Here is a 25,142-nt window from a genome sequence, read left to right on the forward strand (position 1 = left end):
GAAGGTGGAAACCTTAGTAACTGAAAAAAGTCAACCACATGTTGCATAATAACCACTGCAGTACTACCTAACTGCTTTGTGTTTGTGTGATTTTACTGCCACACTTCTCTGTTCTTTCTAGGTCCTTGCTGTTGCTTCTTTTTTCCTCCTGCAAGCCTATTGCCAAACTGCCTCCTCACCCATCCCTGCTGGTAACAATGGCACCAGAACCAGGCTAATCAGTTTAGCAGAGCTTTTTGGTATAGATTGGCCATTCTGTACCTAATCTGGTTCGTGGTTTTTTTTGTGAGGTCTGCCTTACCAGGCATGGACAGGCAACCTAATAGCTGGAGGTAGAACATATGAGGCCCTCCTCATCTTTGAGCCTGACCTCTGTTAGCCTCCCTACTTGCCTGCTATTTCAGTAGCTGGTTTTTAAAAGAACCACCATACTTGGAGAAGGTACAGACATGCAGGACATGGTCCTGGTAATCCCCTTTCTAACTGGGTCTGGGCTCAGGCTCTGCCTTGCTTTGTCCAACATTTTCCCTCAAGCTAGTGTACAGAGAAGTTTGTCAGAACTGGGAATTCTGCTTTATCATCATTTCTAAAGGACCTGGTGAACAGAGTGGCCCTTAGGCTATAAACCTGGTAGATCTTTTAGCAAGATGACCTGACTGCTCATGACTGTCTCTCTTCAGCAAATATTTTAAATTCTTGAACAAATATTTGAAAAGTGGCTCTTATGTCAAGTAGGCAACTGCCATTCCTCTTTCCAAACATAAATACTTATTTTTTAAGCTTCATTAAAGTTCTGTTTAAAAATGCAAAGTTTACTTTTTAGGGAGATTTACTAAATACATTTAAGTGTGCTGCCATTCATTCTTCATATTAGCCAAAGTGTATTTAAAAAAAATGTATTTGGAGTATTTGCCTCTTAGGCCACTGTTAAATACCTGTAAAAGTCCAAGTTCTGCTCTCAGTTCCACTCCGTTTTCTGTGCATGTCTGACCATTTTCCTGTACTGAAACTGAACATGCTCAGTGTTAATTCTTGGAATCCCTTCTGAAAGCAATTAAGCTCTGGCATCTTTCCTCTTCAGTGCTCACTGCAGTGTGTCTCATGCTGTCACAGAAGTAAGCCAGCAGGAAGAAGTGTGCTCCTGGTCTGGAACACTAACTTTTCCATCATCTGCTATGTAGCAGTTCTTTGTGGCCTCACTTCTAGCATTCATCCTGATTCACATCATACTCAATCCCATTATACCTGAATTAATGCTTTATCATCTCTCATGTTTTTCCATAAAAAGAACTTTTTAACAGATGGGCTGAAGTCCAGGAAGGTGAAGTGAAGGAAGCAAATGCGAGAGCTTTGCAGAGTCCAGGTCACCTCATCCCTGTTCTCTACTATACTGTTATATGCAGCTTATTTTTGCTCCAGACAGACAAAATGAAGCACTAGAGCAGTGTTCTTTACTGTTCTGCTGACCAAGATGTGTCTGTTTTTTTCCAAAACGATTATAAATAAAAGAAAGAAAAATAGTGCAGCTGTGCTGTAATGGGCTGAGTAAAGGGCTGGGATTGAAGCAGTCTCATATCTGTCTACTTGTGCCTCAGCCAAGTAGAGTCATTTTGGACCGGTGATCTTACCACTGACAGACTTCCTATGGAAATTGGATGACAGGGAGACTGTAGTCACAAGTTGCATTATCTTTCCATACAAGACCCTCCTGAAGGTTTGGGGGTCCATTAGCTGAGTGGGAATGTACTGAGAGTAGGTAGCCAAATAAGTCAGAGGTTTTCTATACACATGGCCCTACTTTTGCTATTGGTTTCTATCTTGCTGTCTGGTTTTGGAGCCTTCTGTGTTTTAACTAGTTAGGCATTTATTGTGGAACTCCAAGACAGGGTATGCATAGCTTTTTATGGCCAATTTAATTCCTGTGTTTGCAGGCACACTGTGGAAATCTGACATAATGTGTATGTGTGTTTTCTTTACTTTTACTTCTTTTTTTCCTTCTCCTGAAGTAGATAATATTGAAATATTTTGTTCTTTGCCCTGAAGGCAATCTGCCTGCTTTTTGAAGCCAGGCAGCATGTGTTATGTCTGGAGCTCTTGCATTTGATGTTTACTTGTGCACTGCAGAATCTGCCAGAGCCTCATTTGGTGACCGGAAAGCAGAACTGCACAGCGTGTACCAGTGGCCCCACTATGACGTGTATAACCCATTCTATTTGGAGCAGCGGGTTTCGCCAGATCTGATTAGGCGCTTCCAAGCAAAATCAGATAATAGGAAATTATATGGATCAGGTGAGAAGGATTGCACCCTAATTTTTCTGTCTTTCTCTCTTTCCCAGGGTTTACTGGTAAGAGAAAAAAGCCATTAGTCTACAGAAGGCGTGTTTGTTATAGCAGTTCTCAAACTAGTCTGTATGCTATAGATGCTTCTTGGTTTGTGAATCAGTCTGTGGAGCCAGTTCTGCTTGATTTCCAGCTGCACTGTTATTTTCTGTCTTTTGAGGGCTTAACAAGGCTTGCATGCATCACATGAAGGTAGACAAATTGGCAAGGCAAGTTAGTGTATCTGCCTGTGATCTCAAACAGGATACAGTACTGCAGATTCCAGTTACCAGTAATAGGAGTGAGGGAGATGGAAAAAGGAAGTCAGGCAGTATGTTGAGTGGAGGAATGCATGAGGAGTGCATATATATGGAGAGAAGAACAAGCACCAAAAAAAACATCCAGGAGTAGATTATAAGAACAGGTGCAAAATGGGAAGCTATGCTATATGCCAGCTTTTCTGTAGTTTGCTTTTGAAGGTGCAGAAATGTCCCCACTTCTGATTGCAAGTGTTTAAGAATATGGGAGGGCTGTGAGATAGTAAGAGTTCAGCTAGAAGGTGTTTAGCTATCTAGCTAAAAGTTTACTTCTGTGCTGTTCGTTAGTATATGTATCCTATAATGAATACTATTTAGATTAAAGTAAATGACTAAGTGTTGCTTGCTGTGACTGCTAAGGCAAACACATTCAGAAAACTCATGCAGTCAAAGAAACGTACACACCTCTATTGAATCAGAGCTGGCAACATTGTGCATTTTTAAAGATGCTTTAATTAGAATGGTATAGTATGCTTCTTTTACAGCTGGGGAAAATATCTCTGTGGCTTGTTTTATAAATAATTCTGAATTACCATAGAGACTACATGAGAAGACTACTCCATTTTTTTTCTTTTTAAGAGAACAAAACACACATAGCATTTCAGCCACCTTTAACACATATGGTTTTGCTAGGCTTTGTGAGCAACTGTGGTGGGAGCCAAATGGGTTCTATAAACTGCCTTGAATTTTTCCTTCAGTTCATCATCTCTTTTATGTTTTTCTTCAAGCTAAGTAAATGCTTCACTAGTTTTGTCTTACTAAGTTTAAGTATAAGAAAGGTCGCTTAAGTGTGTCTGGAGTACAATTCTAAAAGGTCTTCTTCCTCCAGAGGTTTTTGACAACTCTTTCAGAATGTACGTGATTCTCTTCGTGTGCATCTATAGCCTAATTAAACAAAACTCTAAGCCTGTTTTGTTGCAGCAAGTGCTATGCTACTATTCTTTGGGGGGGCGGTGGTTAGAACAGAATGTGTTTATTTGGAAGGTATGAAGTGAAATTCTTGAATTTTCATGTGAAGCCCTCTCCCTATGTTCTTTGAAAACATTAAGCAGCTTTACTTGATGCAGGAGATTGTACTGTCTTTAAAGCATTTTGGTGATTTGTAACCTGTAGGCTCAAGTGGATGTTTCCCAGTAAGCTGTGAAAGTCATGAGTACTGAAAATGGAATGAGTTTCCATCACCATAATAAATTTCAAATTAGCTCATGAGCTGGACTCTACTACTTACTCCCATTATATCAAACAACATTTCTAGGCTTCATATATTATAGTGGTACTATTACACCAGACTTCATTAACAACTCAGCCCTTTTATGTCATGCACAGGAGAGAATTTGGAGCTTGTGCCAGCCATACAGACTTTCATTAAATTTTATCTAAATTATTATGTCACTTTCCTTTTCCTCCTTTGGGTTCTCAAAACTATCTTTATCTTCTGTTCTCTTTTTCTTCCTTGGGAAAATCAAGATTTGTTCTTTATTGTAATATCTTATAAGAAGCATAATTATTTTTTTCTTTTTTTCTATAGCAGTAGAAAGGGAAATAAATTTTCAGTAACAAGAGATGTAATTCTGTTAAGCTATGATCAGTGAGTTACAATGGAATTCTTCTGAAATATTGTAACAATTCTGAAATGCTGTAACGCAGCATTGCAAGAAAAAGCCATTCATTGCATCAGATAGTCCCAGAAGTTAAACCATACTGCTTTCAGTATGGGTCAGTTTTGAAGCTGGGAGGCTTTAAAAACCTCTTGAACGTTACTGGAGTCAGCAAAGATTCCTGAAACAGTGGCACTAGTTCAGCTCTCATTTTCTACTGGTGCTACATATTATGCACAGACAATGTGCTTTAGCTCTGCGTTGCTTTGAGGTAAAAAGAAAACTGATAGGCTCTGTTTAACCACCTCCAACTGCTGAGGAAACTACCCTTCAATAAAATAAAGATCTTGCTTTTTTGCTATAACGAGTACCTGTCATCTTAGAGTTAAGGCTTGCTTCACCTGAGATCTAGGAAGAGTGCAGATTATGGTGCTTTGACACTGTGATCAGTAAAGCCAGGGAGATGAGGACAGGTTTAGCAGACAGCATGTTTTTGCACTGTGATGTTAACTGTGAAAAAAATGTAAAAAGGAGAGGAGGCTAAGACTATATTTAGAGACAATGCTTTCTGTTTGGCTAAAGCATCTACAAAACCAACCAGTTCTCTCGAGGAAATAACTTTGAGGCAGGTTTCCCATTCCACCAATGCTACCAATGTGACCAAGTAAGTTCAAACTATTTCAAAGATGGAATTGATTAAGATATTTTAATGGCTTGTTCTCTCTTGAAAAGGGGAAGCAGGAAAAGGTGCTGACATCCCTCCTTACGTATTGTTTAGCTAGTTTTCAATCCTACCATAGGTCTACTTAAATGTTAAAAAAGCTTCTTATTTTTTTTCCTAGCAACATTGCTTACATGATTTGTGTTGTTCGCTTTGTCTTTTAGTTAGTGATTTGAGATCCAGTACTTTGCCTGGATCATTTGATGTAAGTCGTTCAATGTTTGATCTCAGAAGCCCACCTCATCGCTTCATGAAGGTGAGTTCCCCTTGTAACTTAGGTTATACTGAAAACTCAGCTTACTCGGTAACAGCTGTGTCCCTGTTGCATTGTGTTTTCAAAGTAAACACTGAGGGCCATTGAACTACGCACTGGAAAGACTAGGGGGAAAAGTTCAGTGTCTTGACCAACTTCAAGAAGCTCTTTCCTGATGTCTCCTCTGAATACTGGTGTTTTGGCCCAAGGGGCTGTTGAGAAACCTGAGTAGTCTGTTAGGCATGCAAAGATGGACAAGAGGTTATGGTTCTGAGCTGGCCATATGTATCCTGTCATTGTGTTAAAGTAGTAATTCCATGCTGCTGGATAAAGAGATCGATAGGGAATGAGACAATTATTTGAAATTGGGTGTTGCTTGCTTTTTATCATGTCTTGTCTGATGGTAGAATCTCTCTCAGTTTTTACATCTGTTGCCCTGAATGAAGTGACTTTATTTTTGCCTTCAGAGATACGATTCATTATCCAGTGTACCCAGCAGTACCTCTTCCAGGAAGGATTCACAAGGCAGTAACAGGAGTCTGGGTAATATTTAGTTTGTTTTCCTTGTAATGAAATATTTCTCTTTGCACTTGAAACTTTAAGTTGTCTCTGCTGTTGATGGGAGAGAGTGTTTGTTTTGGTTATATTTTTTGTTTGAGGTTTGGTTTTGGGGTTGTTTTTTTTTTAGGTGACTATGATTAGCAAGTCAGTTTGGAGACTACTTCACAATTCAAAATGTAGAGTTTTGGACTTGCACTTTCCTATCATCAGGAGATTGAGCAAATGAGTTCTCACATGCTTTTGAAAAAATCGCCCCTGGATTTACTACCTCAAGTGAAGTACAAAACTGCAGAGATGTTCTGTTAGGATCAAATGCAGCACCTTGGTCACAGTTCTAGTCCTTTTTTATGTATCAGTGTTTTTCTGTAGGAAGTACCTGGAATCCAATGCCCATATTACACTGAGAATTAGGAAAGAATATTGCATGCAAACCTAGTATGCTTATTTATGAAAAAATATTGAAATGGAGATACTGCAAAATAAACCCTCAAAAATTAATCAAGTCCCCATGGAAGTGACCCTGCTGGCAGACAGAATTTCACCCAGTCTCCTCAAAAAGAAGACTGAAGGAGCAATGACCCAGTTTCAGTTATGCCAGAGAAACACTGGATGTTAAATGGTTCTTCCGACTTGGAGAAAAGTACAATAGTAAAATGTTTATTAAACTGGAACTGAAATCTGAGAAAGATAAAAAGTAGCCAAATTTACAACCTTAAGGGTGGAAGTGAGTGATCTAAGGGAAGTGATAGATTATAAATGTGTCTCAAGCATGTTTTTTTTTCCCTTCTAAAAGTTTTTCAAGTACAACAGAAGTTATAAAATTCCATATTGACAACTGAGGTAAACATGAAGGCTTTTAGCTATGCAGAAGGTCAGGCTACAGGACTTCATGTATATTTTGTCCTTAAAATGTAGGTGTTAAGGTATTTCACACTTATTTTGAGAGAAGTTTTCAAAGATAGGCTGTCCACCTACTAACAAGTTCCCTTATTCTTGGAATGAACTTCTAAAATACTGCATTACTTTCACAAACACTAATTGGCTTTCTTCCACAGATACCATAACATTATCAGGTGATGAACGAGACTTTGGAAGACTGAATGTGAAGTTGTGTTATGTTTCTTCTGTAGAACAGATCTGGATCACAGTTTCACATGTAAGCAAATATAAATAACTTGATTGTAATTTACTCAAATATCTATTTTACTAAGTGATAATTCTCATTAAATTTGCCTCCCTGTTACATTAAGGAATACTTTTAGGAGAAAAAGAAAATTACTTCTAAGTATTAATAAAGTTCAGTCTAATGTAATATTGGGCTTCATTCAAAGTATCTTCCTTTCCTTCTCCCACCCACTTCCCACCCCCCATTGCAACCTCTGTTCTGCTGCAATAAGTAGTAAAAAGTATAAAAAGTTGAATCTAACTCTGTATGTTACTATACATATGTTCTGATTGTGGAGTGAGGAACTGTTCAGCATAGGTAAGCACGATGAGCTGGTCAGAGGCTGGTCCTGCTATGGAAACTTGGAGGCAGCTAATTGGAGCTATTTTGGAGGCAGCATTTAACAGATTTTAACAGTTCCTTCAGTGCAGAATCGTAACAACACTTTGAGGACATGTAACTTCTTGTGGCTTTTTTGTTAGCTAATGTGATACTGTTTTGCTGGCTGTTTTATAATTTTCCAGGAACTATGAATAATTTTTAGGCAGTGGATTTAATGATTTATCTGCTGTCAAATCACCACGTAGTGAAATCATTAAAATCTACTGAACAATTTTTTATCCTCTGGTTGTAAAATACTAATTATTAAAAGATCTGAAGTGACGCAATCATTACATTGGCTCTGATTTACAGTCAGTATTACAGGAATTAAGCATAGTTCTAGAACAGTGTAGAAGACTGTCAGCTGTCTGAAGGCCAGAATCTTACATTGTCTAAAATGACTGTCTTTTTCAATGTTACAGTGCAAAGACCTAAGCTGGCCTTCTAGCTGTGGGGAACATCCTCGTATCTATGTCAAGGGAATTCTCATGCTGCCCAAACCAGTGCATTTCAAATCTTCTGCCAAGGAAGGGTGTATTGTAAGTAGAGGCAGGAAAAACACAATGAAATCTTTTCCCCAAAGAAATAAAAGCGAAATGTAAATATGTTCGGTCTATATTTTTTGTTGTTGTTTCTTGGTTTTTTTTTGTTGGGTTTTGTTTGGTTGATTGGTTGATTGGTTTTGGTTTTGTTTTTTTGTGGGTTTTTTTTGTTTTTTGTTGTTTTTTTTAATGGACCAAACATTCACTCCTATGCCATATTTGCTGTGGTAGCTGTCTAAGTTTGGGTTATTTCTCCCCACCTCTGCCAGCCCCCCCTTCTCAAAATCCTATTAAAAATCTTGTCCACTTCCTCCCCTTATATATCCTCTCTTGCATTGTACTGTTGCCCTCCTTCTCTCCCAAGTCAGCAGGACAAATATGTTCATAGGGGACTGAACCATGAGCTGCTGGCCTTGGCAACTCAGTTGTTGGGAACTGGAGGAAGACTGGGCATACCTGTAGGTGCACATTCACCCCAGGGAAGGCAGATGTAGTACTGCTCATTAGGGCAGGAGATGAAGTTCATACTTCCTTTCTACAGAAGGCAGTAAGAATTGGTTGCATGGGACAAGACTCCTACTAGTCTCAGTAAGTGAATATTAAGGGGGTGGAAGGTAAAGCAACATAAAACTCCCATAATGTGAGTCAGAGGTAAAAGAAGTAAAATCAGCAGGAGAGAAGGAAGCAAAGGGCCACAGAGGAATTTTCTCTGACAATATGCATATGCTATTGTAAAGCTCCAGAAGAGATGGCCTCAACTCATTATGGTAGTGAAAATAATAGAGCTTTGTCCCTGCCAAGGTGTGACAACGAGGTGGTGAGTCTGTGGGGACTTACCACTGCAAAAGCACACTTTCCATAGCAACCTAAAATGGTAGCCAGGAGCAGTGGCTACAGGACCAGGAAGCCTTATTTTTTAGGGTTTGAGTGTGACTCTTACGGTGATGATGTTACCCCTCTGTTTTTTCCTTCCAGGATATGGAATTTATGGAAACTTTTGTATTTGCTATTAAACTGCAAAGCCTGCAGGCTGTTCGATTGGTATTTAAAATCCAGACACAGACTCCCAGGAAAAAAACAATTGGAGAGTGCTCCTTGGCACTGCGGGAGCTCAGCTCGGAAGAATCAAGTCATTGGCTGGATATATCTCCTCCTTCCAAGGCACCTGTAAGTGCCAATACTGCAAAAGGATGTTGCTGTGTCATCTAGAAAGAGTTGCTGGGAATGAAAGTAAAGTAATTTAGTAGTAATTTAATATTAATGCAATTGGGTGTGTGTGTGTCTCTTTTTCTTTTCTTTTTATCCTTTTCTAGTTTTTTTCTTCCCCTCATCCCTCCTCTCCCCCGCCCTGTTCTTGGGTAAAGGCATTTTGATGGGGAAAAAATGCAGACTGTAGCTGGTCTGGTCATAAACTGCAGCTGTTTCTGGGAAAAGACTATAGCAAGCTCTTCCACACCATGGCCTGCAGCTTGAGGGAGCAGTGTTCTGGGGAATGTTCAGCAATATACACCAGGTAATTGCCTTTTCTGACCAAAAAAGCGTCAGAAGATCCTTAGGACTCACAGCAAGAGCTCAGAGCAAACGGAATCTGTTTTTGTTATGGAAGAAAAGTGCCAAGATCTTCAGTGGCTTGAAACTGCAGAGATAGCTATATATTTAATGTTCAGATTCCATGCTGTGAAGTAATAATTCAGGCAGTTCATTTCCATTAGCGTAATAAGAAGCAGGTGGCTTTCACAGCAGGATTTCCTTTCCCCCTACCCTCACTTTGTTTGTTTCTTCAACAGATTGTGTCTAGACATTTGTATTTGCAACAAATGAAACTTGAATTAGCAATTCAAAAGCAAATTTTATCTAAGTATGTCTGGGTAATATGAATGATACTCTTGATTTCTAACGTAAGTTACACTTGACATCTCTTAGTTCCAACAAGAATAACCATATTGCTTCAAAGGTGGTAAGCTTAAGTGAAAGAGGAAGCTGTTTTAGAAACTGCTTCATCCTAGTGTAAATTCTTGTATCACCTCACGGTTTCTCCCTCTCTGTTGGCTTTCTTCACCATTATTTCTAAGAGCCCTCCAGACACTGCTGGAATTCATTCTTGTACTACCCTGTCAGGCAGTAAGTACTCTACTTGCCAATAGAGAGCCAAAGCTCAGCTGAGTAAGTGGCTTCCTCTCAGGGTTACATAGAAGTTTTGTGGCTGAGCTGCAAAGAGAATTTGGGTCTCTTTGATGAACTGGAGCCTGACTTCACTGTTACTGACCTGTTGCTCTCTTACTTGGTACATTTTGCTTCACTGCAGTCCATTAAAACTTGGAAGTGAACTAAGACTAGCAAAATCCTTTTAAATGGAGGTTGTTAGGAAACCTGGGTCTCCATTGGCCTTCTTCTGCTGTTCTTAAGTGCTCAGAGTACATTAGCATCTGACAGGAGAGTAATGAGGATGCTTCAAGGCACCCTTGCAACTAGAAAAAATACTATAAATTATAAAATACAAAAATTCAGGCTGGAACTTTCAGTACAGTCAGAGCACAGGGGGTGTGTATGTACCTAGGCTTGTAAAACCCAAGTACTTCCATAACATGGGAAACACCACAGCATGCAGTCACCGTTTTGTATTCATAACATTAAGTGATAGGGTCTCGTATCTATAGAAAGCATTGCTTATATCTGCATGTTGCAAAATTCAGAAAGTTTGGTAAAAGAACTCCAAAGGTTTTTTGCACTAGTGGAGTCTCTCACTTGCACAAAGCGGGTCTCTCTCTTCCACACCCAGGTTTAGTAGAGCTGCAATGGCATGTCTGGTTTTCCCTGTATGTGTCTGCACTTATCATTGAGGGATCTTTCCCAGGTGACTGTTTATCCAGTGTCTCTGGCTGCAGCCCACTAGGGTCATCTGTGTGCTGCACATAAGCAGTACGTCAGTGGAACACATGTACTGCAGCTATGACAAGTGCAAGATACTCTTACTGTGCATCTGCAGGTTGTGTATACACCACATACTTTTATTTCTGTCCAGGAAATCCCAGATATAACTGTGGGAGCCCAGCATATGACAGAATTCCTATGTTTCCTGAGGTTATAAGGAACTTAATCTAGATGTTATAGCAACATTCTTTTGCTTGTAGGTGTGCTGTGCAGAACTTCAAGTAGGAACTTGTTTTCAAGCAGTAAACAGGAGGATACAGTTACAGATTCTGGAAGCACAAAACCTTCCAGTTTCATCTGCACCACTGTCTTCAAGTAAGTTACATCAGCTGTCTCATGCCTCCTGTCTAAAAGCATTTGTAACAGGTAAATTGCTGCTCAAATGGGTTGGCAATTCATAACATTCCTTACAAACCTCAGACTAACATATTGTGCAGTAGATTTCCATTGCCAAGGCTTGTTTCCACAGATGTCTTACTTGATTACTTTTTGTTTGGTTTGAAGTTATGTGTTTATGTATTTTGGAAGATTTGTATCCCAGTATTAATCCTGATATATAAGAGCATTAGCTTGCACTTGCTGTTTGCATACTGTGTTAATCAATTCATTATTATTGAACATACTCTGTGCGACTAGTCAGGAAAGCTATTGCACAGTCTTTTTGGCCAGACTTTTGGGAATTTGTTGCAATCTGAACCATACATGTAGATCTTGTCAGTTCCTTTTTGGGTGTGTTTGTGAGTAACCCTTCATGTGCTATGCCTTTTTCCCCTCCCTTTTGTGCTAGATTTCTTTGTGAAAGTTGGAATGTTTACTACAGAAGGGATGATCTATAAGAAGAAGACTCGTCTTCTGAAGTCCACTAATGGCCAAGTGAAGTGGGGAGAAATGATGATTTTTCCAGTTAGCCAAGCTGAACAAGGAATTGGCTTTCTCATCAAACTATACAGCAGAAGCTCAGTGAGAAGAAAACACTTCCTGGGACAGGTTGGTTTCTGCTAACTGGCATGATATCCTTTAATTAAAATCCAGTTCCACAGGTTTCTTGGTATCAGTTTTAAAATACTTTAAATAAGGTGGCATATAGCAAAATAGTAAATGCTAATAAACTCTCCTGGATGTAACCCAAGAAATAATAGTACTGGGCTCTTAAACATGCCCTAACATCAGAATGGGAGTGGACACTTGATTTTTCTTTTAAGAAGAAATCCTTGAGTCATTTTTGTGTGGAGTACTACTATGTGGAAGATTCCTTCATACAGACAGACATACAATCTCCTCCTTGCCTCTAGGCTTTCTAAAGAAAACAAACCGCATTATCAGGAGCTCCACAACCTATACTGTACTGTACAGAAAGAGAGTGTGTTGGCTTACCATACCAATACACTTACAAACAGGTGTGTGTGAAAGGAATTATCAACAGCTACAATCAGATTGCCTTCCTGGGTAGAACAGTGCTGAAATCAGCACAGTATTCTAAATGCATATGATCAAGTGATATAGCATAGGTGACCAAACACAAAGCTGTTTTAGTTGAGTGCTCTCTCTCCTCATCCCCTCTTTGAAACAGCTGGAACTTCAGTACTGTCTCTTTTGAAAGCATTTGTGTGGTCATATTTATTTAACCACGATAAAACTTGGTAGTCTGGTGTCTTTATTCTCTGTCCTCGTCCCCTGTTGTTCTAATTTGCAGTCATATTGCCCCTTCTTTCTCTCCCGCACTACTCTGCACTTGTCAGGTCACACTGGGTATACTGTGTTCCGTTTTTATCTCCAGTATCACAAAAAACATGTGGACAGGCTGGAGAGGGTCCAGAGAAGGGCCACAGGGATGATCAAAGGACTGGGAAGCTTGCTGTATGGGGAAAGAACTGCATTCATTCAGCCTAGAGACAAGAAGGCTCAGGAGAGCCTTATCACTATGTTCCAGTATTTAAATGGTGGCTGCAAAGAAGATGGAGACTCCCTTTTTACAAGGAGTCACCTGGAAAAGACATGGGGTAATGGGCACAAATTACTGCTGGGGAGATTCTAACTGGACACAAGAGGAAAATTTTTCACAATGAAGACAATGAGCCACTGGAATAATCTCTCCAGGGAACTGGTGGATTCCCCAGTGTTGGACACTTCGAAGGTTTGGCTGGACAGGGTGCTGGGATATCTAGTTGATGTTGTGCTCTGCCTAAAAAGGTTGGACCAGATGATCCTTGAGATCCTTTCCAACCTGGTATTCTATGATTCTTTTTCTTCTCGGTATAGCAAGACATAGCTTTTCTTAATGCTCTGTGCTTTCCCTGACTCAGCTAGGTTTAGTAGCAGAATTTTAATGTATGGTTAAATGAATAATGTAGAATTGATTTTGAGACACCAACTGTAATGTCCCTTGTCAGATGAAGGGCTGTGCTATCCTTAGGTAGAGAAAGTGGTACTGTCCCATTCTGGGGATATTTCTTGTGTCTGTTGAAGACATGCAGTTATAGGAGATGCTGATATGCTACAGAAGTGATGTGCCAGCAACAGTTATGTGCAGTTCCTCCATTTTATGAAGCCTCATGTCACATATGTTCCATATGTGATACCTGTCAGTGGAACTGGATTTGGAATAGGGGAAAAAAAAATAAGAATATTAGAATTGTTCATCTTAGCTGTGCTACCTTGGAGCAAAAATAACTGGGTATGATTTTGCAGTCACTTAGCAATATATGAGGTCATCTCAATCTGATGAGTTACATTTAATCACTGATCTTATTTTTAGGGGGAGGAAATGAGCTACTTCTGCTCCTCAGAGGTTATTTGGAAAGGTTGTTTCAGCTCATGCAGGCAGACATTGCCACATAACACATGAAGACATAAAATATGGCTCAGGGAAAAATGTACTTTGAGCAATTGGCTGGATAGCTGGAAAAAGATGAATATAGCTGGATCTATTAATTTTGTTCTTCAGAGGGTGATGTTTAATTGGATGCTGTTCTAAGCAGACAATACTTAGATTAGCCTGCTTTTACAGGCATGTCTTTAATCATGAGCAAAATGTATATTGAATCTCTGTGGACATGTCTGTGGTATTCTGGAAGACATTATTCTCACTTCTTGAGGACTCAATGCCTCAGCAGTGTAGGCTAAATGTGCTCCATAGTGAAGGTTTCTGAGAAGTCTTAAAAGGACTCATTCTTGGAAGACATGAGGAAATAGAGTCCTGTAAATAATGATACCTTCTTACATAAGCAGAATTCTTTTTGGCAATGAGACTGGTGATAATGTTCAGAGGAAAATGTCCTCTGTGTACCTCATTTCCTCATTCAGTGGCCACTATCCATTAACTGAATACTGAGAAGGAATAGACTCTTACTGTGTGACTATGTGTGGCATGGGCATGCTAGTAACTGTGGAATTCAGGTTTGGCCTTGTCTGTTGGGAGTGTGCAATTTTAAATGCATATGAAAATGCTGGACAGCTAGCTGAGGATGCCAGATGGCTTGCAGCCAACTGGAGTTTGAAAGCATAGAGCCATCACTGGCCCTCATGAGCCTTTGACCCTAGCACGTGCATTTGTGTGGAGCAAGGAATGCTTGACTTAAAACCTCTTATTAAGTACAGAAACATTAGCATGTAGTGAGTTCTCTAAACTATTTTAGAGACTAAATTTAAACCCAGACTCCCTGTGTTCCCAGATGACAGCCAAAATATGTTAGTCGCAAGAGAACTGTATTTGTTGCTCTGACTCTTTGGTTGCAGTCTACATGTTGTATCTCATTCTACACTTCCATGGTATTTATTTGGAGCCTATAAGTTCTGGGCCTCTGTGTTATATCAGGTAAACTCAATTTTATTTTTCTTTTTGTTTCTTTCTGCAGATCTGGATAAGTTCTGATAGCAGTAACAATGAAGCAGTAAAGCAGTGGAGAGATACTATTGCTAACCCTGAAAAGGTTGTTGTTAAGTGGTACAGCATTGGTCCGTCTTGAAGACTGCAGATGAAACTCAGGACTGATTTTTCTACAAAAATATTCCTACACTGTTTAAAATAGTATAAATAAAAAGAACAATATAATCTATACAAGTTCTTTGGAAGTTCTCCAATACATCAATACCTCCATGGTAACAAAGAAAACTCAGTTTCACCAAGAGGAATACTGGCTAAATATTATTAAGAGGAAAACTTAGGAACTGGAAAAGTGCTCATTTGATTTTAACAAATCCACATTGAAAAATATATTTTTGTCCCTTTCAGGCTCCACAAGAGCACAGGAATCCAATCTTGGAAAGAAGCAGGTTGAATCAGCATCTTCTTCACTAGTCGCTGGCTCTATCTTCATCTGCAGTCTTGTCTTGGGCAGACTCCAAAGTTCACAGGAATCAATCCAATCAGCAGCTTGATCCTACGTACCTCTGAGCCTCTCGGGCTACACCCATGCTGACACCTTTTGATCAGAGTAGTGTGTGCCTGAGCAAGTGGGAAGGCTGTGGCAGTAAAAGACATAAAGGGAACTTTGCAATAAGGCAGTATCCAAAGACCTCTCTAGTCTCCATCTTTGATGAAGGGTTATTCAGTTCCCTGACATGCCTGCAGCTTGTGTTTTTCCCATCCTTCTCTCTAAATAGAGTGATTGAAAGAAAAGAGTTTCTCTGACTGTGATCTTTGCAAGTAGGGCCCTCTAGACTTGCTGTGTTCAGGTGAATTCTGGTTGGAATCAATGGAATAATACAAACAGGAAACCACCCTCCCTTGGATTAGGGCTAATATTTTTAGACAAATTTCTTGTATAGAATTCTTATGTGTAAACCACTTCTTATCTAATCAACAATGTTCTAGCATTTGCTTACATTGCTAAAACCCAGACTACCATGTACGGAGTAAGCAAATACTTACTGACATAAGTGCTTTTTGATATTAATTAAAATGCAGCATAGTATGGAGCTTAGACTTTGTTTAAAAGATGGGCTACTATGCAGAAATATTTGTTACATGTCTAGGATAATGAAAAATTATGTGTGGGAGTATTTTTATTCCTTGTTTGTAGCAAGAAAAAATTACCATATTTTTATTGCAAATTACATTTTTACCGCAAAATCCTATGATTATTTTTTCTGTCAGTCCCCATATTTTCAGGGGCTTATTCACAGTTATTTTTAAGGTGGGAAAATGCCATGTATATGATTGATCATACATACATCTAAAAGCATAGGCCTCTGCCCTACTTGAACTACGGGATTTGAAAAATATATTCTATTAAATCCACTGCTTACAGATTTACTGTTTGTTGTCTGGACTGTACAAATACATATGTTTGTATAGACACTGAATAATTTTAGCTTTTTTTATAACTTGAATCCCATTCAAGCATTTGACATGGACTAGAGTGGCAGTGAGAGCACTTGCTGCTTCAAGGCAAAGGAACAGCAGGGAGCAGAGAAAATGCTGTTACAGGAATGCACGTTGTATTTAAATGAAGAGCTCAGAGCATCTTTATTTTAACTTTTTTGACTCTGAGTAAGGGTAAAGAAAAAATGGAATTCCTTTGATATTTTTCTTTTATCAGCTGATAATCAAAGCTTTTAAAACTTCAACCATTTATGTTTTTTAAATTTAATATTTTGAATGGGGAAACAAAAGCATTTTCCCAGGTTCTTACATATTCTGCTTTTGACCAGTTTTATAAATGAACTGGAAAAGTTCTGCATGCTACTCGGAGAGCAAACATCAGTTCTAGCTCTTACTGACACTCTTTGCAGAGTTCCCAGTAGGCCTAGAGGATCCTGACTGACAGCATTAACTTCCAGACTGTTTCAACACTTGGGATGAGCCTGGCCTGTTGGGTAAAATGAAAAAAAAAATGAAACTGGACTGAGCTGATATTCCTGGAGTATCTTTACTTGAATATGACAATCTTTTTCCTTGTGGCTGAACTGTAGTAAACAGAAGTGCAAACAGTTTCCTTATGCAGAATGATGCTTTACCTGAAAGAGAAGACAGGCAATATCCCAGTATTCTGGAGGCTTTGATTCTGCAGGGTGGTTCTACAGAGATGGCCAACTCAGTGGATAATGTGTAAAATGGGCTTTTTGGGCTGCTTAAGCACACCTCGCCCTTTAAAGGTCTAACTATTAACATCTCTTATGAAGAGAAAACATTCCATCTTTTATGCACTCCAGGATACATGGAAGGGGAAGGAAAAAGTGTCTCAGAGCACTCTTCTAATGGTGACAGCTGTATGCTGTCCTTTTGATGCATATTCAGCCACTATTTTGATTGTTATATCCAAGTTTACTGTTACTGAAAATACTGTTATAAAATCTGGGTTTGTCAGTTCACTTAATTTGTAGATGTAAGGCACACATGGTTTACAGTTGGATTTGCTGTTGCTTCTCGTTAGTGACTCACTGAGCTTCCCAGCTTGTAACAGCTTTGATGAAAGCAGCAAAGGTTCAGAAGCTGCACGAGTTTTATTTCAATCAACTCCAAAATGAATGTAGGTGAACTGGAAGACCAGTTATGATCTTATATTAAATGTTATTCATACAGAGGTCTGTGCTTGCCATAGACTAAACTTGATGAGATTTTCCAGAATGTGTGTACATAACTTCACTGGTAAATCAAACAATTCTATTTTATTTATTTATGACTAATAGCATTCTGTATAGTAAACACGGCCAACAAATTTATTTTTCAAGTCTCAATTTATTTTTCATCTCAATGGCACAGCATGGCATCTCTTTTAAGGAAGACAAAAGTAAGATTCTGCTTCAAAAGATGAGTGGATGTAAAAGTTTGTAAACCACATTATCATAGAACATTTCTTGGAAAATAACTGTATTATAGAGTACCCAATCTTTTGTGATCGCAACATAAATAGTGGCGTATTGCTAAATCCATTAGACAACCCTAGTTTGTTCCTTTGTTGGCAGGACATTTGTTTAATACAAAAGGTAATTTTAAGCATTCAATTAAGCACATATGCTCTTTGATTTAAAAACTGCCTGTTGAAAGTTGCTTTTTGAGTTATGAGTTGATTTCACAGCTAAGGCATAATTGTGTCTAGAAACTGGGGGCAGGATTGTCCCAGTTTTTACTTTCATCCTGCCAACATATGTACGACATGGGCAGGAGGCTGCGTAGTTGTGGAAAGCTTGGCATAAATCATGCTGGATATGGTATACCCTCCTTGTTTTTCCAGCTTCCTCTGTAAAATTACATCACCATGTAAATACAGCCCTATACATGATCTCATGCCTGGTGCATGGAGAAATCCATCATTAAAATCAGCACCATGTTCCACAAACACTGCCCCAGCAGATTCAGATTTTTTCCCTAGTTGCATTGAGGGACAGGCAATCGTCTCTCACAATCTAGGGCAAAACTCCCTTTGTGTTCAACAGAAGCAACTTGTCTTCAAAGCTGTTTTAGTTATTTCAGCACTGTGATGGTACAGTTTTTCTAACAAAAGGTTACGCACAGCTTAATTTTTAATATGTATTTTTAAACAGATAAAATTCTCTTCACATTGATGTTTTTGTAGAAACTGAATTTCATTGAAAGTAGATCTGCATGTGTTAAACATAATGCAATTTTGCACATAGATTTCAGGGGCTTTGAAACAAATCCTCTGTGCTGTATTTTCCCTGTATTTCTGATTGTGCAGTTTTCTCTTTCCTTTTATTTTCCTGTAGACTGCTGCTCTTCTTACTCAGCATAGGCAAGTCTTTAAACGATGTCTGCTTTTTGCAATTAACTGTCTGCTTTTCTAGTAATGTTTCCCTTCTTTTTCATCTAGAGTTAGAACCAGCATTATACATGTCCTAATCTTGGCATTTAAAGAACTAGCTACAAGCAGAATGCTTTCAGTCCTAGGGCTTAGATCACATCTGATGCTCTACATGTTTACACTACTTTTGCTCACAGCTTTGATGGTATAGTTCTTTTGGAGCTCCCTGCATTTCTGTATTGTCAACCACCACTGAATACAACAATGGGGTGAATCTTTGGTATACCTGGTATCTTCACTTGCCTTTCTCCTCTAAAAATTACTGTAGGAAATCATTTTGGGTGGTGAGGAGAAGCAAGCTGTTTGTGCTTCTGACCTTTGAGGACAATGTGGTTGTTTGACTGCTGTTATCTGTGCTGTGAGACAAAGGAAGGCTTGAGGAAGAACTGTGAAAAGTGGCACCTCCAGGTGAGGGACGCTTGTACCTTCTGTATATAAGATTTAGGAAATGCTTATTAGCCCGGGGACTGGAATCCCTGCCAGATGCCCAAAGGAAGGGGTTGTCATATTGTACTTTTTATCCTTATCTTGCAAAATTCTGGAGCTATGCAGCAGCTAAAAAGGGAAATTTTCCATAGGAGGAATGGTATGGTTCACATACAAAGCAGAGCACTGACCGAAAGATCTTGGGAGTATTTGAAAAAAACCCCAACCAAACAATAAACCAACCAGTCATGGGAATGTACTTGTTAGTTTTAAATATAGTAAAGCTTCGTCACTTGTCATAGAAGTGAAGTGAAATACAGCAGAAGAAGAAAATGGAATGTACACCCAAAGCAGGGTGGAGTCTCCTCTGCACTGGTATTTGTTAGTCCTTCAAAACACTGAGGTGGTCCTAGACATGCTTATCTGTCCCTTTTCCTGCAGTAAGGACAGGTCAGGAGGGCAGTTGTTAAGGGCAGGTAGTGAGGGAGGTAAAATAAAAGCAGCAGCACTTTTGTTTTGAAAAACATTGTTTTTCAAAGCAATGTAACGTGCCTGTAACTATTGACAAAGCTTTTATTTGACGTGACTTTAGATAGATGATGACGCATTTAGGTATTTGCTTAGGCTCTTTTAGTACTTCCTTGACATGAGATTGAATTCATCCTCTTTGTATTTAAATAATGCTTCATTCTGCTGTATTCACTGACCTTTGATCTGTTGACCTAATTATGCCTGATTTCCTATGCCTGATTCGCCCTTCATGGTTGCTTGACTTTGGTGGGCAAACAGAGGTAGACCTTGAATCATTTTGCTGCACATCAGGTCATGATAAGAGTTTCCCAGATAGATTCTCTGATTTCTAATGAGTGGCAAGCTCATGACAGTTATTTCTTCACCTGGGAAACTGGGAGCTGGCTCTCCTCTGTCTACCTGCCTGTTGTTGGGTTTTATTGAAACCTTTGGAAACAGAACTGTGACATCTATCATCAGTCAAGTTTGGCTGCATTGACTAATGGGCTCAAAAATTACTGTGGCTTTGAAGAGAAGGAGGGAAAACTATGTTGCTTCTGGAGCCTAGGGCTCAGCTGTGTTTTCCTCTGTGCTGCCACAGGCCAGAGAAGCTTTCCAGATCATTGCTGATCATGATTCCAGCAATACCAGTTCCCAAGGCGTTGAGGTTGAAAAGCTCCATGTTCCACAGGCACAGCACTGACTCTGGCAGCTACAAATGGTCCTGAACCTTGGGATCAGGATCTGATATTTTTAACCATTGCTTTTGGATCTACCCTGTGACTTGTGCAGAGCATCAAAAACAAATTCACCAATAGAATCAGCTTAGTTTCAGGTAGTCTGACTTGCTTTTGGAGCATGTAACTGCCAGTTGTGAATCTGTGGATCTAGAATTACTGTACAAACATCCCCAAAGAACTGGATGATTTCATGATGACTCAAAAGTTTTTGTGGTGTTTCATTTTTTTTGTAAAGCAGGACAGATAAACTCAAGGAATTCTGGATGCAACTGTGACAATCAAATGTACATTTGTGATTAACATAACTGACTCAAACCGATAAGCCTGTGTGGGAGAATAAGTGTGGGTCAGAATAACCATAAAATAAAAGTAGGGAAAGTTAGATAAATTGCTGCAAAAATCAGGATTACTACACTCCCCTAATTTCAAAGGCAAGGAAGTAGAGACTTAGTGATGTTAGGGGGACTTTAACTAAGCTCTCGTGCTAAGGTGAAGTAGATCTTGGGAGTTGAAGAGGATCTCTGAGGCTCTACTCCTTTGCTGTGAGTTGTTAAGACTTCACTGTCTTTCTACATTATGCATTTTGAAGACCAGCTGCAACCCTGCTGATCACCATTCTTCAGTGCAGAAAAACTGCACAGTGTGTATAAATTAAAGCCTTAAAGTGTGATGGATTCAGAAGTATACCACAATGGGGTTTCCAGTATTAACTCTGCATGTAATGCCAAAATTCAGAGAGAAATAAATATAACATCAGTGTGTATTCAATATTCTGTCTAGCAACACTGTTCCTTGCTGTGGGAGTAAAAACCATACAACTACCCTTTTTGAAAAGTACAGCAGGTGCTTATATTCTATTTGAACTGAGTGGTATTTATGGCATCCACTTGTTCTCAGCTACTTTACTTCATCAGCATTTTGTTCCCTTTTGCTGTCTGCACCTCTCTTAGTTGCCTAAGAGAGAAAGCGTAATCAAAAACATCCAGCTGTTTTACTTCCTTTAATCAGCCCCTGGAAGGTCATTGGAATGACAAGTTTCTCCAGTGCTTCAGAAATGTATGTCAAATCTGTTTGCAAGTGTTCCTCTGTATGAACAGATCAAAGCAGTAGCCTGGTCTACAAAAGCAGCGAGCATGTCAGCCATACCAACCACATCAACACTGCAGCAGGCATTTTTACAGAACAAGCCATGAATCTGATGTTCAGGTGCACAACCTCAGCTGGTGCAATGTAAACTGGACTGTGCATTGGAAAATCTGAGCCAGCTCATCTCAGCTGGGGTGTGGACATGCAAGCCACGGAAACTACAGTCTGCTAAATGGTAAGAAGATTGTGACTGTTGCTGTTCATCCCCTGAAAAGCTTCAGTAGACTGCAACGGGGTCTTGGAAGCAATGGTTCAGGACTGGAAATACAATTTCAGCAGCTCAGGTGAAAATGGGAAAGAAGAACCTCCATCTATAGTCTGGACTGATGCAGAGTTAATCTCTGGCCTTCCACACCCTTCCGTACCATAATGGAAGGCCATTATTTACTTTCTCAGTTTTAGTGTTTCATGATTAAAGTACAGCTATATTATCAACTAATAAGCCTTATCTATTTGTATCTCTTTTACTAAATAGGATTTCTCAATGTGACACCACAAACTCTACAGTTAATTTGTGATAAAGCCATTGAACTTTGTAAAGTGGTGGCAGTCATCCAGCTCACAAAAGCTCCTACAGAATTACCGAAACTATGACAGAATATATGTAATAGGTGATCAAAAATGCAAGAAGAGACGGTTAAAGAATAAAGGCATGCAACACTAACAGAAAGGTCATAGAAAAGAAAATACAGCAATTCCCCATGCTGCAACAAATGGCACAAGCTAAGACTGCTCAGCATTTTCATAAAGATACAAAACCTGCAGTCAACTGGGCAGCCACACAGGAGTTTGCTCATGCCAGTACCACATGCACAGATGAAGACAGCCACGTTGCTGCTACATGTAAATACTTCATGCGGAAAGCATCAGAAGGCCATGTTGTGACAGGTAAAGCACATTGTCCTCATAAAATCATAGAATAGTTAGGGTTGGAAAGGACCTTAAGATCACCTAGTTCCTACGCTCCTGCCATGGGCAGGGGCACCTCACACTAAACCATGTCACCCAAGGCTCTATCCAACCTGGACTTGAACACTGCCAGGGATGGAGCATTCACAACTTCCCTGGGCAACCCATTCCAGTGCCTCATCACTCTCGCAGTAAAGAATTTCTTCCTTATATCCAATCTAAACTTCCCCTGTTTAAGTTTTAACACATTACCCCTTGTCCTACCATTACAGTCCCTAATGAATAGTTCCTCACCAGCATCTCTGAAGGCCCCCTTCAGATACTGGAAGGCTGCTAGGAGGTCTCCAGGCAGCTTTCTCTGCTCCAGGCTGAACAGCCCCAACTTTCTCAGCCTGTCTTCATATGAGAGGTGCTCCAGTCCCCTGATCATCCTCGTGGCCCTCCTCTGGACTTGTTCTAACAGTTCCATGTGCTTTTTATGTTGAGGACACCAGAACTGCACACAATACTCCAAGTGGGGTCTCACGAAGGCAGAGTAGAGGGGCAGGATCACCTCCTTCGACCTGCTGGTCACACTTCTTTTGATGCAGCCCAGGATACGGTTGGCTTTCTGGGCTGCAAGCACACAATGAAGCCGGCTCATGTTCATTTTCTCATGGACCAACACCCCCAAGTTCTTCTCCGCATGGCTGCTCTGAATCTCTTCTCTGTCCAACCTGTGTCTGGGATTGCTCCCACCCAGGTGTAGGACCTTGCACTTGGCATGGTTAAACTTCATGAGGTTGGCATCAGCCCACCTCACAAGTGTGTCAAGGTCCCTCTGGATGGCATTCCTTCCCTCCAGCATACCAACCAAACCACACAGCTTGGTGTCATCGGCAAACTTGCTGAGGGTGCACTCAATCCCACTGTCCATGTCACCAACAAAGATGTTGAACAAGACCGGTCCCAACACCAATCCCTGAGGGACACCACTCGTTACTGGTCTCAGCTGGACACTGAGCCATTGACCACAACTCTTTGCGTGCAGCCATCCAGCCAGTTCTCTATCCACCAAGTGATCCACTTATCAAATTGATGTCTCTCCAATTTAGAGACAAGGATGTCATGTGGGACAGTGTCAAACACTTTGCACAGGTCCAAGTAGATGACGTCAACTGCTCTACCCCTGTCCATCAGTTCTGTAGCCCCATCGTAGAAGGCCACCAAATTGGTCAGGCAGGATTTCCCCTTACTGAAGCCATGCTGGCTGTCACCAAGCACCTTGTTGTTTTTCATGTGCTCTAGCATGCCTTCCAGGAGAATCTGCTCCAAGATTTTGCCAGGCACAGAGGTGAGACTGACTGGTCTGTAATTCCCTGGGTCATCCATTTTCCCCTTCTTGAAAATGGGGGTTATATTTCCCTTTTTCTAGTTGTTGGGAACTTCACCTGACTGCCATGATTTTTCAAATATGATGGACAGTGGCTTAGCAACCTCATTTGCCAGCTCCTTCAGGACCTGCAGATGGATTTCATCAGGTCACATGGATTTGAAAACATGGGTTGAAACTTAAACAGCAGAGGTTTAGACTGGATATAAGGAAGAAATTCTTTACTGTTAGGGTGGTGAGGCACTGGAATGGGTTGCCCAGGGGGGTTGTGAGTGCTCCATCCCTGGCAGTGTTGAAGGCCAGGTTGGATGAAGCCTTGGGTGATATGGTTTAGTGTGAGGTGTCTCTGCCATTGGAATTAGATGATCTTAAGGTCCTTTCTAACACTAACTATTCTATGATTCTATGATTCTATGACTTGTGTACATTCAGGTTCTTAAGATGGTCTTGAACCAGATCCTCTCCTACAATGGGCCCAAGATCTTCATTCTCATGAAAGGACATGGGCTACTGACTGCTATTAAATAGTCACAAAATGAAAGCTGAGAAACTAACGGACTGTGTTTTTGTTGAAAACTGGCATAGAACTGCCTGGACGCATCAGTCAGAGACAGAGAGGACAAAGAGGAAAAATCTTGATACTCTGGACTTCTGGGACTTGTCACTTGACATCATATGTGCATTTACATGCACACACACACGGAGACACACACATACAGACTGGGAAGCAAATTGTCTTGGCAGCAGCACTGTAAGAGGTGGTTCTGGTTTTGAGTGAGCTTGTTACTGTGAGTAGACATAAACTAGCCAAAAAAGAAGGTGTCACCTTCTTCAGACCCCACATGGCTAAACTGTATATTGTGCCCAGGGAGACAGAATTCATATCATCTCCTTTCTTTCTCTACAGATATCAACCTGGTAGTCATTTAGTTCCATACACATAGCCGCCATGAGGTTTACCGAGTATTTCCATAGAACAGGCTGTCCAGTGCTTCAACAGCACATCTTTTTCTTGTATTTGTTGTATATGTAGAAAGAAGGTGCAAAATAACATGAACTGGAAAGAAGGCACAGCACAGTATCATGTTTCTAAGGCCAGGTATAAGAACACTATCTACTAATCCAACTATCAGACAAAAAGAAAGGCACATCTTGGTACCACCATCTCGGCCACTGGGGTATGGTATAATGGCATTGATTCTTCATATTCCATTCAATTTTGAGTGTTCATTCATGTCAGGGATAATATTCCAGCGTACTGGTGACAATTGCTTAATTGCTATTTATTCAAGCTGATTGCAGGCCTCCCAAATTACATTTACTTTAAAAACATTGAAACATTTCCTGATGTCTGTAATAAATTAGCCTATTGTTGGGATTTATGGGAAGGAGGTAGTAAAGGCAAAACTGTAACACAGTAATTTCTGGAGGTTCATACTGAAAGCAGAAATGGGCACAGTGCACATTTTCAGAGCTTGAAACTTGTAT

The 25,142-nt window shown here is 40.1% G+C and overlaps 1 protein-coding gene across 1 annotated transcript in view; it reads left to right on the plus strand.

Annotated features, from left to right (window-relative positions):
• The window catches only part of TC2N (tandem C2 domains, nuclear), a 32,627-nt gene extending 16,282 nt beyond the window's left edge, over positions 1-16,345 (plus strand). The window contains exons 5-13 of the mRNA XM_013129183.3: positions 2,125-2,289; positions 5,120-5,211; positions 5,676-5,751; positions 6,825-6,925; positions 7,738-7,854; positions 8,833-9,024; positions 10,989-11,103; positions 11,576-11,775; positions 14,643-16,345. Coding sequence (XP_012984637.3) covers positions 2,125-2,289; positions 5,120-5,211; positions 5,676-5,751; positions 6,825-6,925; positions 7,738-7,854; positions 8,833-9,024; positions 10,989-11,103; positions 11,576-11,775; positions 14,643-14,753 — 1,169 coding nt within the window. The 3' untranslated portion in view covers positions 14,754-16,345. The remainder of the gene's footprint in view (positions 1-2,124; positions 2,290-5,119; positions 5,212-5,675; positions 5,752-6,824; positions 6,926-7,737; positions 7,855-8,832; positions 9,025-10,988; positions 11,104-11,575; positions 11,776-14,642) is intronic.
• Positions 16,346-25,142: the final 8,797 nt, after the last annotated feature.

This window comes from Melopsittacus undulatus, chromosome 4, assembly GCF_012275295.1.
Source record: "Melopsittacus undulatus isolate bMelUnd1 chromosome 4, bMelUnd1.mat.Z, whole genome shotgun sequence".
NCBI lineage: Eukaryota > Metazoa > Chordata > Aves > Psittaciformes > Psittaculidae > Melopsittacus > Melopsittacus undulatus.